The 16,516-nt window shown below is 39.6% G+C and overlaps 1 protein-coding gene across 1 annotated transcript in view; it reads right to left on the reverse strand.

Annotated features, from left to right (window-relative positions):
• CACNA1C (calcium voltage-gated channel subunit alpha1 C) overlaps positions 1-16,516 on the reverse strand; it is a 547,747-nt gene that overhangs the window by 153,101 nt on the left and 378,130 nt on the right. The window contains exon 10 of the mRNA XM_081957273.1: positions 168-258. Coding sequence (XP_081813399.1) covers positions 168-258 — 91 coding nt within the window. The remainder of the gene's footprint in view (positions 1-167; positions 259-16,516) is intronic.

Consider the following 16,516-nt stretch of genomic DNA (forward strand, 5'->3'; position numbering starts at 1 on the left):
ATGTGAATCACTCCAAATTCACTTCCCTTCTTTTTTTCTTTTTTCTTTTGGAAGAAACACTTTCAGACAAAGATAGTTCTGATGTGTATTTCCCCCCCTTAATATCATCCAGGCTGCCTCTTGGAATCAAGAGGACCTCAGCATAATATAAACAGAGTCAAACTCACGCCAGTCGTGCGCCGCAGTTTTCTCCTTCAATATCGCCTCCAGCCACATTGTCGGTGTTCACAGATTCTGTCTCACTGGTAGGCATGCTCACTGTAAGGGTCAGAAGAAAGAAAAAGAAATAGATAGTTGGTAATTAGTCCGTCCTGCATAAATGAGCTTTACTATCAGCAAAAGCACCAGCTTAGCAGAAAGGCACATTGTAAGTACGAAGAGGAAGCACGAGCAAGTGAATGGAGTTTTAAGATTTAGAACTACCGTATTTTTCCGAGTATAAGATGCACCAAGATTTGAAGAGGCAGACCTCCCAAAAATGGCCATTTTTTTGAGAAAACAGGTCCGTTTTTGTCAAAAAAAGGGGCATGCATAGCCTTTAGGAGGCTTATAGAGTGCAGCTGGGGGCTGGGACAAAAACAAGCAAAAAATGGCCCGTTTTTCACTCATTTCTGCCCTCCCCAGCTCCCAGGAGCACTCTGGAAGCCTCCTAAAGGCTATGCATGGCCATTTTTGCAAAGGGACGGAGTTTCAGGAGGGCAAATAACTGTATTCAGTGTATAAGACACACCCAGATTTTCACCCTCTTTTTTGAGGGGAAAAAAGGTGCGTCTTATACTCCGAAAAATATGGTATGTGATTGAAATACAAATCTCAGGTAAGGCTTGTAACCTCTAGATACTAAAACAAATTTCAAGTGTCAGTTTGTACGTACAGTGTGTGTGCATGCGCGCGCACACACACATACACACAGGCACTGACATGCACGCACACATACACATACAGCTAGTCCTCATTCACCAATTGCGACGGAGACCAGCAACACTGTCACTAAGCCCTGCGGTTGTAAAGTGAAATATCGCACGACTGCACTCAGCTTACAACAACAGCTCTGTTGCTAAGCAATGTGGTTATAAAGTGAAAAGTCCCAAGACAAGTGCATGATGGCTACAACTTTAAGGACCGATCACAAGACTGTTTTTTCAATGCCATCATAACTTCAAATAGTCACTGAACAAATGGTTAGTAACTGAGGAGTACCTGTGCATTTTGAGATTTGGGTATTTAACGCACTGTCCAGTTGCATAGTTGACAACTATCTCTGATTGTTGACTCTTATGAGTTGCAAGGATATCGTCTTCCCAATGATGGGCTTTTTTCCCCAACTATATCAGCACCTTATGACTAACTATTCCTTTGGCATCTTTTCTGCTGAACAGTGATATAAAGACATCCATCCATCCATCCAATCACATATACAGTATTTCTCAATCTCAGTCACTTTAAGATGGGTGGACTTCGACTTCCACAATTCCCCAGCCAGATTTACTGTATAGGTCACATTGAAGAGTGGCTGAAATTGAGAAACACATCACATATCATGGCCTGCATTACCTTGTGTTTAAGAATCTTATCAACTATCTTACAAATTAAAGGCCAGATGTTATAATATTTAGAATAATGGGATAATAGAATAACATAGTTGGAAGGGACCTTGGAGGTCTTCTAGCCCAACACCCTGCTTAGGCAGGAAACTCTACACCATTTCAAACAAATGGTTATCCAACATCTTCTTAAAAAGGAAGAATATTAAAGGAACAAATAGCACAAATAAATCTATGATAGCAAGAAAAAAGGTCATGTTGAATTCTGGGTCATTAAAACAAGCCTTTTTTTCAAATTTCTCTTATTCAAATTATCGCTGTGTCCGCTGCCCACCCATGGCTTATGCCCAAATGTCCTCAGCTGCCTTGCACCTTATAGGTGGATAATCTGACCAATAAAATTAGTGCTTCATGATACAATCTTCAGGTATTCATCTGTTCTCATATTTTCCAGTGGTTGGTTTCCCCCACACTGTTCCTCTATAACAGGCCTGTCAAACTGGTGGATCGCGGGCTGGATGCGTCACACACACCGGCTGCGTAAAGGCAAAAAACGTCATGATACGTCTGTGACGCAATCGAGTTTGACACCCGTGCTCTACAGTATAACAACCTTCCTCTCATGTTTGCCAGTTTTATTAAAACAATGTATCCTAGATAAAGATAAACATCTGTACACTTTATAAAATATCCTATTTGTGGATGAAACAAATCATGTATTGTTCTGAATAGGGCAGGCCACGCCACATGCATTTAACTCACAATGTGAATTAAATAACGAACTATAACAAACTATATGTTCACTATTCTGCAAACTGGATGATCCCCTCAGCTTGTGATGAGCCTATGGAATGAGCTTGTTTGCAGTTGAATTCTTCATGAGTGATCTATAATACCAAGTAAAGCAAAGGTGACTATTCCACTTCAGTAAGTTTCAAAATAAACTCTAGCACACCAACACAACTAGACACAAGAACAGTTTTTTTTCCAAATGCCATCACTCTGCTAAACAAATAATTCCCTCACCACTGTCAAACTATTCACTAAGGTATTACTATTACTATTAGTCTTCTCATCATTCCTATCACCCATCTCCTCCCTCTTATGACTGCAGGACTGTAACTTTGTTGCTTGTATCCTTATGATTTATATTGATATCGATTGTTTCCTGATTGCTTATTTGTACCCTATGTCTATCATTAAGTGTTGTATCTTATGATTCTTGACTAAAGTATCTTGTCTTTTTATGTACACTGAGAGCATCTGCACCAAAGACAAATTCCTTGTGTGTCCAATCACATTTGGCCAATAAAGAATTCTATTCTAGTCTGATCTTCTGAAAGATATGCATGGATTTGTTCATTTAACAAAACAATGTCTTCTTTTCTTCCCTTGAAACAGGACAACAAATAATGCCATTGTGTAGCTGATACTATGTCAGAAAGCAACCTATTTTGTACGTCTTGAAAACCAAGATAAGTGCTCTGTCTTTCCTAAATATTAGAGAGTTGAACAGATGTGAAAAGTAACATCTTGTTAGCCGCCAGTGGCTAACAAGATGTTACTTTTCACATCTATTCAACCACCAGTGGTTTTCATTACAGGTAGTCCTCAACTTACAACCCCAATTGAGTCCAAAATTTCTCTTCCTAAGTGAAACATTTGTTAGGTGAGTTTGCCCAATTTTATGACCTTGCCACGGTTATTAAGTGAGTCACTGCAATTCTTCAAGTTAGTAACATTGTTGTTAAGTAAATCAGGTTTCCCCATTGACTTTGTTTGTCAGAAAGATGCAAAAAGTTGACCCCAGGACACTGCAATTTTCATAAATAGGAACCAACTGTCAAGCATCTGAATTTTGATCACATGACAATGGGGAGGCTGCAATAGTTGTAAGTGTGGAAAATGGTCACAAATTACCTTTTTCAGTGCCATTGTAAGCTCGAATGGTCACGAAACGAACTGTTGTAAGTTGAGGACTATGTGTACTGCCAAAGATTTTAGCTAAGGAGCAGTGGTTGGGTACGGCTGGTACACTCCGGTATGGGCGTACCGTTGCCTGCCGGGAGCACCAGGTACCATTCCGGTACGGTGCTACGGAGAGTCCACCCGCCCGCCCGCGCTCCTTACCGGTATTTGAGATTTTCGGAGCTTCCGTGCCCCCGCACGGAGCGCATGGCGCCTGCACAATGCTCCGCCAAGCAGCTGGAGCGTTGTGGAGGCGTCGTGGAGGCGTTGTGGATCCCGTTGCACCGTACCGGAATGATACCACTGCTAAGGAGCTAACCAGAAGCAATGATTATTGGTCTCAGCTATTCTCCACCCAGATTATTATCATTCTTCAGCTTAATTTTATAAAGAATGATGATTTTTAAAGAGAAAGTGTTTTATAAGCATAATGAAAGGGAAAACAAGCTCTCCAAAATAAATTTTGTATATAAGGCACTGTTATTCTTGATAAAGTGTAGCACATGTTCCAATATTTATTGAAAGTCTTAAACCTTAACACAATTACGTGCTCATTGTAGTTCTTTTTAAGTTGGTCATTTAAATAATTTAGATGCATCTTAATATTTGCTCATACTGTAATATGAATACACAGCTAGCATTACTAGATCCTTATCAAAGGCTTTCATCGTTCTTTAGATCTCATTCCCTGCTACACCTCAGCTACTTTTTCATAATGGTTACAGAATATTGGCAATGAGCTCTTTAATGAGATATAAAGAACATTTTGTTAAGGTTTCAGGTTGTGTTTAATAGATTAAAACAACATTGATTCTCATCCCTTGCTCAGTTCAAGGGATCTTGTTAAAATTAATTGATGACAGAGGCATACAGACACTTCACAGTAGACATTATATTGTAAAGCGATCAGTTCTTACCATGCATACTAACTTGAAAATCCTAGGTTAATGCAGAATTTTGCTGTGATAGTCAAAACATTCACTAAAGGGTGACAAACACAGTAAACGTAGCAAAGTAATACATGGTGCTTGAAGGAGGCCAACATCTTATACACTCAACTCCAAAGAAAAATGTTTGATTTTTAAAACTGGAAATAAGTTTAAAGGGGGGGGAGGACAGGAAATGAAGAAACTAAAAAGTCCCAGCTAAGGGTTAAACCACATGTACCTCCTAATTGAAATAGGGTTCCTAACAATGATTTTTTTAAAAAAAATCCTGAAGGATAAATGAAGAGAGGGAATTAATCATAAATTATCCTTCTTTCTCCTGCCATGGAACAGAAATAGAAAAGAGTAAGAGAATCTCTCATGAAGTTCTCATGCCTTCTTCAAAATCTGCTCCAGAGTGAAATAGGGAAAAATGAACCTAGAACAGGGATGTCCAAACTTGGGAACTTTAAGACTTGTGGACTTCAACTCCCAGAATTCCCCAGCCAGCATGGCTGGCTGGGGAATTCTGGGAGTTGAATTCCACAAGTCTTAAAGTTCCCAAGTTTGGACACCCCTGACCTAGAAGGATTATCATCCCTAAATGTACAAATACAGATATCAAACTCTATTAAGAAGGAAATAATGACTTATATTCTTCATTAAGTCCCAATATTTTCAATATAGTTAGAGGTAGGCTGTAGGTTCATATTTCTCCCACTCTGCCTCCGTATGTTGGCTGGCTGGAAAGCCTGGAGCAATGTCCTGTCATGTGTTTGACTTGCCCTGATCATGAAAAGTTCAAAACTTGTCAGATGCCTTCTGAACTTTCTTTCTTTCCTGTCGTATGTGACATTTTAACCACTGGTCCTCAGGAACTGTATAAAAACAGCTAAAATACCCCAGTGCTTTATCCAGAGCTAAAGAAATTAGTTTTTGCTTCTCTCTAGCCCAGGGGTCAGCGACCTGCGACTCTGGAGCCGCATGTGGCTCTTTCATACCTCTGCTGCGGCTCCCTGTCACCAGGTGGTAAAAAGACAAAGGACGCCATGCTAGGAGGAGACTCTATAGTGGAGGAACTGGATTGCTGGTCAGGAGAGGAAAAAGGACACCGTGCTAGAAGGAGGCTCTATGGTGGGGAAACCGGACTTCTGGTTGGCTCCAGAATTGAATAGGGGGCTTCTGGTTAGGACCTTTGTGGCTCTGAGTGTTTAAGGTTGCCAATTCCTGCTTCAGCCAGCCAAACCAATCTTTTTTGTGATAGATGCCTCCATAAGCAAGAGAAAGGAAATCACTATTTTCTCTTGCTTGTACGTCTGAAGAAATGGTAAAGCTTAAAGGAGATGCTCCTTAAGAAGAGAGAAGATTGCTAACGGAGGAGACTGAACGTTTATTTCAAACACATGTTTAACTCCACATTACGTTTGCCCTTCGGTTACAACATATTAACACCAATAATTCAGTTTGGGTGATACTGTTTTGAAAACTGGGTGACTCATTATATTCAACTTACATAACAGGATTACTTACTTAGCTCTCATCAAGTTCTAGTTGATATCTATCCAGCCTCAACTTCATTACTGGTAAGTGCTTAAGGCATTATATTTCAGAAGGCTTCACGTTCAAAATTCATAAATCCTCACATCTGCTAACTATGAAATGTTCAATGTTCTCTGTTCTATTTTCTTAGTTGGGGCTAATAAGTTTGAACATGGTCTCCTCAATGCTTTCAACAGCAGTAGTTCCAGGCTGCAAAGGTCTTTGATAACCCATAATCAATCTAAATCCATAGTTCCGTAACATTAAGGTCAATTAATATTTTCCATGTCTCTGAATAAGATATATAAAACAAATCATAGCCGATGAACTAACTATGCAGAAGTGACTCGGTGAGCATAGATAAATGATCTAGCAGTTTCTCAAATGACCAAGTTTTATAAAACCTGGAGACTCCACAGCATTCACTATGAAAAGATCTGTCAGTAAACATGGTTTATTTTGATTAGTATTCACTCACCTGGGGTAGATTTATACCGTTATCTTTTGCCACATCAGAGATAAAAGTAGGACCAACAATACATTAATCTAATTAATTAAATAACTAAATTGGAAACAAAGGAAACAACTACGCAAGAGAGGAACATCATCTTCCTTTGGTGTGCGTTTACGTTTGAGCTCATGGAAGGCTGTTTACAGCAGTTAAAAACATTGTCAACAGTATCATTTTTAAACAAAAATTTAAAATATCCTTAAAATGTATCGCAATGCTAAATGCAGTAAAAGAATTCCTGTAAATGCATACATGTTCTTCTCAGAAAAAGCAGATATTTGCTTCCATTCTGTTGGGAATGAGATCTTTTGGCGGAGAGATTTTAAGTTTAAGTTTTAAGATATGAAAGAGTAGGGACTATAACCAAGAAAGCATGGTACTTGTAGACATACCGTTGCCTCTCATTAGCCTCCTTCCCCTCGCACTTCATTCCTATGACTCTGGGAGTGACCGGACAGGCTAATTAATGTTCACACTTGTTCTCTTGTTCCTCTGTGTTTTGTGCCCCAACCTCTCCATTCTCTAAGCAACAGTGGCGGCCATCTTGATGTCTTCAGTGCATGTACAAGATCTTGATCAATTATCCAGAGCCAATTGGGACCCAGCTAATCAATCAACTGGAATGTCCAAGGATGATGCATCTAATCTCCATTTGTACTGTATATACAAAATCATTTTAAGAAGAGCTTCTCAACTCTTACCTTTGCAATCATGGTATTGAAATTACTTGCCTCCAAAAAACGTATCTGCTTATTTGAATGTCTAATCGCACCTGACAATGAAAGTACCTACTGTGATTTTGGCTCCATCTACAATTTGCTCCAGCTGTTTTTTTTTAAATAAAAAACTAGTTCACTAAACATGGATTTGTTTGTCATTGGCTGCCCAGCATTTTACCCCACCATCCTCAAAAAAGCACCAGCCCTTACTGATCATAGCTGAGTTACAATAATCATTGTCATATTGCATTCAGAAGCTGAATAAAATCAGCAGAGCATAGGAGATACAGAATAGAATTATCTTGAAGTATTCATCAGATGAAACATCTCCAGATGCTTAAATGGCCTTGATCATCTTCAATGGCATTCTGAAGATACCAACAAAATATGGATCGTAAATGAAGATCTCCACTTTCGAACACAAGAGCATGACGTTGCAGAAGCAACAGAAACAGACACATGCACCAAAAGACTGCACAGCTACTACAACAGAGAAACACACACGTATACAGAGAGAATGAACACATTGGAACGTTACCATGAGTTTCTGTGGAGTGACTAAACCAAGCAAACCTTCCTTTCTTCTTATCGGCTGGAGTGTTTCCTTTCACAGACAAGATGGTCAAGTACCAGGAACAAGACATCAACAGAGAACATGCAGCCAGGGACAATCAAAAGAAAAAGAAATAAGGAACTCAGCTTACATGTAGGACTATCTTTCATGGTGGGAATTCAAGACACAAAATGAAAACAAAGGCATATGGAAAATAAAACATTATAACAGAGGGCACAGTCCGTATCTCACAACATCTCCTTCCACCTGGAGGGCGGAAACTCCCGAAATACCAGGCTATTAAAATGAAGTCACAGATGCTGACATGTAGAATTGCAAAATTCAACAGAGCAAGCTCCTTTAGTCTAATCCAACAGCATACTTTCTTACACTAATTTAGGATGTTACCTACCAGAAGCATATTTTATTTTTTACAGCAATGACAATGCAATTACTTCTCTCGCCTACCATAAATTGACTGTATTATGCAGATGATGGCAACTTAGAGATGCAGAAAACTAACTCTCTGTGCCTTCTACTCCAGATCTGGTGGACCTACGTCTCCCCACACAGCCTTGTAACTGTGGTCCGTCTCTTAGAGCTTCTTAATCCTTGCCACAGAGCCATTTTTTTCTGTTAGTACCACAACCACATTATCCAAAAGAGGGCAATGTATTTATTCTCTCCCCCCTCTGTTTTATAGCAGTCCTGAAGACAAGCTTGAGAAATAAGGTGTTTGTTTGTTTGTTTGTTTGGTCAGTTAGTAACTTCAATGGGATTTGAAGCTGGATCAAAACATTACAGTAATTGGCTTTCCAAGAATGCATTATCTCTAACCATTCATTTTCACAAGGAAATCATTGATAAAAATTTCCTAAGACAGAAATAGTCTGAGTTCCGGAAATCTAGTCCAGCCAGTCTTTGTAAGTTCAGCTGGAACAAGTAATAGCACAGTGAAAAAAGAGATAGGTTTATTTAGAAGCATTTAGAATCAAATACAGGTAATCTCTGACTTACAACTATTTGTTTAGAGATCAAAGTTATAATAGCACCGAAAAAAGTGACTTATGACCAGTCCTCGCACTTACCATCTCAGTATCCCCCTATGTAGAGGTGGGTCGCTCCCGGCTCTGCCCACCCGCCTGGACGCTTCTGCACATGCGCAAAAGTGTTATACGCATGCACGAGCGCACGAGCAAACCAGTAGTAAAATTTTGGGAAAATCACTACTGCTCATATCACATGATCAAATGTGGACATTTTGTTAAAAATATTCATGACTGGGAGAGATATGGGAACAAGGTCAGCCAATGAATAGGCATAGCAACTAAGGCAGTCAATGGGAGCTTAAACAGATCTGAGTCTGTGCAGAGAATTGAAACAGAAACTTAAGCAGTCTGCTGCTCTGAGAAGTAAACTAGCAGTCTGTCTGGGCTTGTCTGCTGATATGAAGCTAACTGCTTGTGTTTGCCTATAATTCTCCTGCCTTGTGTTTACTTGGAAGAACCACCTGTTGGTATTGTACATTTATCCATCTATTCTTATGTATATAAAGAAGTTAATGAATCCTGCTGCATCACTTATCTGTGTGTGCTTCTGGATTTGAATTTATGCAACAAATCCTGACACATTTGGCAAATGGTGTGTATTTATGATGGTTGCAGCGTCCCGGGATCATGTGATTATCATTTGTGACTTCTGACAACCAAGTCAATGGGGGAAGCCAGGTTTGCTTAACCACCATGTGAATCTCTTAACAACTGCCTTGTTTAGCACTGGAAATACTGGTTCAAATGGTGGTCATAAATTGAGGACTACCTGTAGATGAAATATTTGCTTGCGCATATGGTGTTATTATTTTTATTGATCAGATCGTTGTACAATTTCTGATTTTTATGACTCAATAAAAATGGATTAAATAATTTTTTTTTTGCTTTGATATTGTGAGATGTTGCAAGCACTGGAAGAAATTGAGTACAAGTATAAATAAAGAACTGTTCTTACTTGACAATAATATTTCATCATGAAAGGTACTTTAGAGAACAATCCATTGGTGCTCCACAATGCCAGCCACTTCTTTTCCAGAAAGTATAATCAAAATTGCAACACCAGTTCCACTGCACTTTATTGAGTATTGCTAGATTTATATTATCCTGCCTTTCATTTAGGAATTCAGAGCAGAGCATATAGTGTTCTCCTCTCCTATTTTCCCCCACTACAACCAACTAGGTTGAGTTAAGAGAGAATAAACTAATAGTGAATCGCAAAAAAATTCTTCCCTGTAACAGAGAATCATGGAAAGTCTATACAAGTTCAAAATATTCCCCTGGATGCAACATTTACATTCATAGCAGTCCCCAAACCCATTGCGTCTCTGCAAGAGTATTTGGTCTACTGCTGTGTGTGGCTGTTTCACAGTGGTACTGATAAATCTGAAACCCTTTCTTTCTTGTTGGCATTCATACTTCGCTATTTCAGCCAGTGGTAGGGATCTTGTCAGATCTCCAAAACTACACTTGCTCAGTGGGAAAGACTTATAAATGAGGTACCTGAGGAAACCCAGAGATAAGAAAAACGTCAGCTCTTCACCAATTGATGAAACCACTTTAAAATGGGGATTACGGTTGCAGATTAATGCACCATTGTATTTCATATAATATGCTATTACACATGAGCGTATTATACTGAATGTAAACCTTACTCTTCTGTTCTGGAGCTCTTAAAATGAATGCAGAATAAACTGAGTTATTCTAAATCATTAAAGCCAGGGGTGGGATCCTACCGGTTTAACAACCAGTTCCCTGAGTGCATGCTTTGGGCACACACGCTCGCTTTGCGCGTGCACGCACCAAATGAACACTCTGTGCGTGTGTGTGCAGTTTAGAGAAGACTTACCTTTTGGATTACTGCTTGGGAAGGAAAACAGCTGAGGTGTGGCAATCCACTCTGCCACGTGACTCAGGTGAGAAGATAAAGGTGGGCCCAGCTGATCTTTGGAGCTCCCGGTTTGCCCAAACCGGTCAAATCTCACCTCTAATTAAAGCTATTCATTACACTTATATGTCGCTCTTCAAAGGACTCAAATCAGCTCCCGTACAATTCTCAGAAGGTCTCCCAACCAAGCAATGTCATATGGTTGAGTCTATCTTAGATATAGTTGTAAGACTGTATTATATGTATCAAAACATTCCCTAGGATGACTAAAATCTCTGAAAGCACATGCTAATTCTTGCCTATAGTATAGCATGCCAGAGAGTGGGTATTTCCCAAGCTGTTGAATTTAAGTGCTATTTATTTTCCAGACAGCAGAAAACTACTGTATTTTTTGGAGTATAAGACGCTCCGGAGTATAAGATGCACTTTAATTTTTTTGGGGGGGGGGGGGGGGGAATAAAAAGAAGAAAAATTCTGCCTCTGCCTACCAGCATCCATGATATTCAGCTGTCACATGGTAACAAGGTCAGCCAATGAATAGGCACAGCAACTAATGATCAGCCAATGAGGGCTATTTGCACTCTGAAATTTGCTGTGTGTGAGCAAGGAGACAGGAAGGAGCCTGGCTTAGCTGAGAATTGAAAGTGAAACTGCTTGTGTTTTACTCGTATTTACTGCTACCTTGGAAAACCTGCTTTTGGTAATTTATTGTATATTATTATTATTTTGAATCCTGCTGAATCAGTTACTGTGCTTTCTGAATATGATTGCTGCTGCAAACTCTGACCAGCCAGGTCAGCTTCAGCACTTATTGCAGCCTGATTCAGCACAGCAGATTGGCGGGTGGATCGGACTGCCGGAATACCCCCAATCAGCTGTTCTAGGCTGCAGGGATTGCCACAGACCATCAATGCCTCCATGTCTCCATGTCTGTTTTTGGCCTCTGGTAGGAGTGGGTGGGGTTGCATTTGGTGTATAAGACGCGCCCACAATTTCATCCTCTTTTTTTGGAGAAAAAGGTGTGTCTTATACTCCAAAAAATACGGTAAATAAAAACCAGCAAAATCTGCTATCTCCACCGTCAGTTCCTATTGTGTCTTCATAACTTCTGTTCTGAGTTGTCATTGGATACTGATGTACAAGGCGTGTTAAATCTTCGGTTAAATCTGCTAGACTTGTTGTCTTCCTTGTTCTGATTGGTGGACAATTCTGACAGAGGGCTAGATTTGAGTCTTGAGTACCCTTAGCCCCTCTCTCTCTCCCACAAAGCCCCTGGAATATTTACCATGAGATGAGTCTGGGACCTGCTTGGTAAAGCAGGAGGAACTTTAATCTTTAAAGCCCCACGCAATTCAGCTCCTTCTAGACTACCTTCACACAGAAGTGCTCCATCCTTTATGCTCATTCCTGTTGGATATGCTTTGTATCAGTCATACTTATGAGGTGAAGAAGGATGAAGTACCAATTCTCTTTAGCAGCTCACCTTAAAAACCAGCATCTTCTCAGAAATAGCAGTAGCCTTTAGACTTATATACCACTTCACAGAGCTTTTACAGCCCTCTCTAAGCAGCTTACAGAGTAGGCTATTGCCCCCAACAATCTGAGTTCTCATTTTACCCACCTTGGAAGGATGGAAGGCTGAGTCAACCTTGAGCCTGGTGAGATTCGATCTGCCAAATTGCTAGCAGCCAGCAGAGTAGCCTGCAGTACTGCACTCTAACCGCTGCCCCACTGTGGCTCTTAATCTTCTCAGAAGTCTGATTTGCATTTTATTTATTTCATTTTATACAATTCCAGCAAATTATGCGCCGTGCAATTAAAAAAAAACCTGTAATCGTTTACTGAAGTAAAATAACGAGCATAAAACAAACAAATAATAATGAATTGCCCAACCCTCCAGCCAAAACTAACAATTGTCTCCTACATCCTAGTATCTTCATGGAGCATCCAGAATTTGGTTGTTGCCTAAATGCCAACAAGGCTGGTGCTGACCTAAGCTCAGGTAGAGTATTGTTCCCAAAAAGAGGGACCGTTTCAAAGGAGACATTGCCTTGCCATCAATTCACAAGTAGATACTGAACTACTTAAGATGGAACTCTTCTGACTTTGGGAAATTATGACTGCTAGAGTCGTCTTCTTTTTTATTGCAATTCATCAGGCTATTATGGTTATTCCATTGTAGGTACTTTTAAAGGGGCGTGGTGGCTCAGTGGCTAAGATACTGAGCTTGTCAATCAGAAAGGTCGGCAGTTCGGGTCCCTAGAGCCGCGTAATGGAATGAGCTCCCGTTACTTGTCCCAACTTCTGCCAACCTAGAAAATTCAAAAGCACATAAAAAATGCAAGTAGAAAAATAGGAACCACCTTTGGTGAGAAGGTAACAGCCTTCCATGCACCTTCGGCATTTAGTCATGCTGGTCACATGACCATGGAGACATCTTCTGATAGCACTAGCTCTTCGGCTTTGAAACGGAGATGAGCACTGCCCCCTAGAGTCAGGAACAACTAGCACATATGTGCAAGGGGAGCCTTTACCTTTACTATACTGTAGGTGCTTTATTGTTGTGGATTTGATATTTTATATTATATTAACTAATCCCTTGATTAGGGCAGTATGCAAACTTGAAAATAACTAAATTTACCAGGTAGAGAAGTGGCTGTGCCACAAGTGAGGTGACCACTTGCAAAAGGCTTTGAAGCAGCCACAGCGAGCCTTCCGAAGGACATGGCTGTCTCAGTGGTTTAAGAGTGGGGGTTTCCTCAGCACCAACATACTTTTTGAAGTGGAAAACCTCTTAGAATGTTCTGTACAGCCGAATGTTTTGCACCTTGGAGTAAAGAGGTTGAACAAGTATTTTTCTAATGAAATGGCTTTTCCTCATGTTTTTCAGGAGCGTAATTTTGGCTTCTGTGCCAATTTAGATAGCTGGATAAACAGCATCGAATTATATTTTATAATAGGTATGTTTAATGCTTGGAGAGTAATTGCTTTTTGAAATTTGTAAGTACGTTTGGAAGCATTTATAAAGCTGGAGAATTGCTAATATTATCTTAGTTTAGGCCTTGTGTGTGCAAGTGTTATACAAGCATGCCTCAAACATCTGTCAAATTAAGTTTTAACTTTAACTATAGCTATCCCTCAACTAACTTATAGATATCCATTTAATTTGGACACATTCTGAGAGCAGAATTTTGTGTTTTATTGACTGAATAAAAATGAGTAATGCTACAGCATAATTCTGCAGCCCACATTTTGCCTACTTATTTGAAATCAAATACAAACTTCAACACTCTTCACACCTGCTGCTCCTGAACACACCTGTCCACTCCTCCTTTCTGCTTATTTCGAATGTTCTTCTCCCAAGCTTTTCCCAAGTTCTCTCAAAGAAAAGGGAAGTGTCTTTATATAACCTTACTTCCCATTCTCTGCTCTTTGTATCTTCTCATGCTATCTGCAAAACTTCTCTGTTTGACCAGATATAGAATAGAATAGAATAACAGAGTTGGAAGGGACCTTGGAGGTCTTCTAGTCCAACCTCCTGCCTAGGCAGGAAAGCCTACACCACTTCAGACAAACGGTTATCCAACATCTTAAAAAATTCCAGTGGTGGAGCATTCACAACTTCTGGAGGCCAGTTGTTCCACTGATTCATTGCTCTAACTGTCAGGAAATTTCTCCTAAATTGCTTCTCTCCTTGATTAGTTTCCATCCATTTCTTCTTGTCACTGTTCTTCGTGGAGACCTCAAGACAGGGAAAGAGTGACATCAATACTTCTTTTTCTGGGAGAAAAAGGCATTAAGTAGCTATTAAGAAGCATGTAGAATCAGCTGTACTAGTTTGGTTACAACAGCTATTCTAGTTATTACAACTGGTTATTGCAACAATTTTACTTGAGTAAAATGATTTTTTTAATCCACAATCCAGACCTCCCCAAGTAGGGGAGCAGTCATTTTTGAGATTTTTTAGTGTTTGAATATTTTGAATAATCAGATTCTTTAAAGCTCCAGCTGGCACCCCTGCCCGTGGCAGCAGCGCCTCCCCCTCCACTCGGAGCACCTGAGCTGGGCCCCGCGTTACCCCTGTCCCCTCCTCATCCACCGTGCTTTTGAGGAGCCATGAGGCTGTGGGAGCCAGTAGGCTGTCAAACTCCCAGCCTGCGGGCTGGATGTGTCATGCACTGGCCACGCCCATGCTCGGTTTAGCGAAGGGGGGGAGGAAAGTCTCGATAGGTCACTTGATGCTGCCGTGACAATGTGAGTTTGACACCCATTTTAGGCAATAGTTCATTCCTCTTTATTGTTTAACTGCAGTGATCATTTTCTTATGGATTGTTTCTACATGATCTTGACTTACAACCAGTTGTCTAATTATAGTTTGGAATTATTATACCCTTGGAAAGGGTGCTTTATGGCTTTCATGTTACATCACCCTCTCCCATGGTCACATAACCGCATGTGAGGTGCTTGGCAACTGGGTCACATTTTATGAGTGGTTGCAATATCCCGTGGTCATGATTTGAGATGTTTTTTGCTCATTTCCGGCAAAAGGGAGAACTGATTTACAGCTTACAATGTGATTCACTTAACAACCACATGATTTACCTAATGACTGCCATAAAATCAGGACCACATGAATACCTTGACTTATGACTGTCATAACTTACAACCAAAATGTTGATCCCAATTTCAGTGGTAAGTCAAGGAAACTCTGTTTCCATTTAGCTAAACTCACTTACCTTCCTTTGGTAGAAATCAATGAAAGGCTAGAAAGCAGTTTTAATTATTTTTTTTAAAAAAAACATTGCTTTCCCTTGGAAAGAAAAAGTGTGGAAAAATTAAGCAAAATGATGACAGCCTGAAGGACCTTCATTACACCGCTAATTTTACACACATTTTTGGTTCTTCCTTTTTGATAGCTTCAGGAACAAAAAAAGGTCATTCACATAGTTTAGCAGCTAGGAAACTATTCATTAAACTGTAACACAAGGAATTGCTAACATTTTAAGCCCAGTGACTTAAAATCTTGCTTACTCATTTCCATTTTTTTCTGAGAAAGTGGTAAATCTTTGCTCTGTTTCATCCCAGCACAGATTAATAATAGCTGTAAGGTTTAGAGTTGAATGAGCATAGATAGGACTGTAGCTTTCTTTGTTTGAAAAACAAAATAACTTCTCTACAGATTATGGCGCAAACACTGTGAATGTTGCCAATATTACCAGCAATTCCATCACTACTTCAACCATTATTCCTCTATTGCTCAGTGAGGTTACGGCTGCATAATGCCTGTTATTAAATGCATAGTTAATATTTTTTGCAGTTACATTCTGAATTTCCACCATCTTGAGAGAGAAAGAAAAATAGGCAACATTGCATTCTAACCCTTCTCCCATTGTTATTTTTTATATTAAAAAAACAGGTAATAAATTCTAGAGGATATAATAACATGATTTATGTTCAAGGGATAAATATCCATATTGGCCAACATCCTAGTTTCTTTTCTGTGCTATTTTTTTCTTTTTACAATTGAATTCTGTGGCTGCTGAAAATTATTTATTTAAGAAAACAGAGTAATAAATATTTACCTTAAATATGCCTTACCTTAAATACTTATTTAGTAAAACAAGGCTTTCAAAATAATCTAATAGCATTTGTTTCTCCATTAGACTTGAGTGTAGGAAAGTGGAAGGCGAGAGATTTGCAAACAAATGTGATATACCGTATGGCTTCCATGACAAAAGAAATAGATTATTCTAAGAATACAGGTAGTCCTCGACCTATGACCATAATCAGGACTGGAAAATTCATTGTTAAGTAATGTGGTG

Source organism: Natrix helvetica, assembly GCF_964273705.1.
Source record: "Natrix helvetica genome assembly, chromosome: 6".
Lineage (NCBI taxonomy): Eukaryota > Metazoa > Chordata > Lepidosauria > Squamata > Natricidae > Natrix > Natrix helvetica.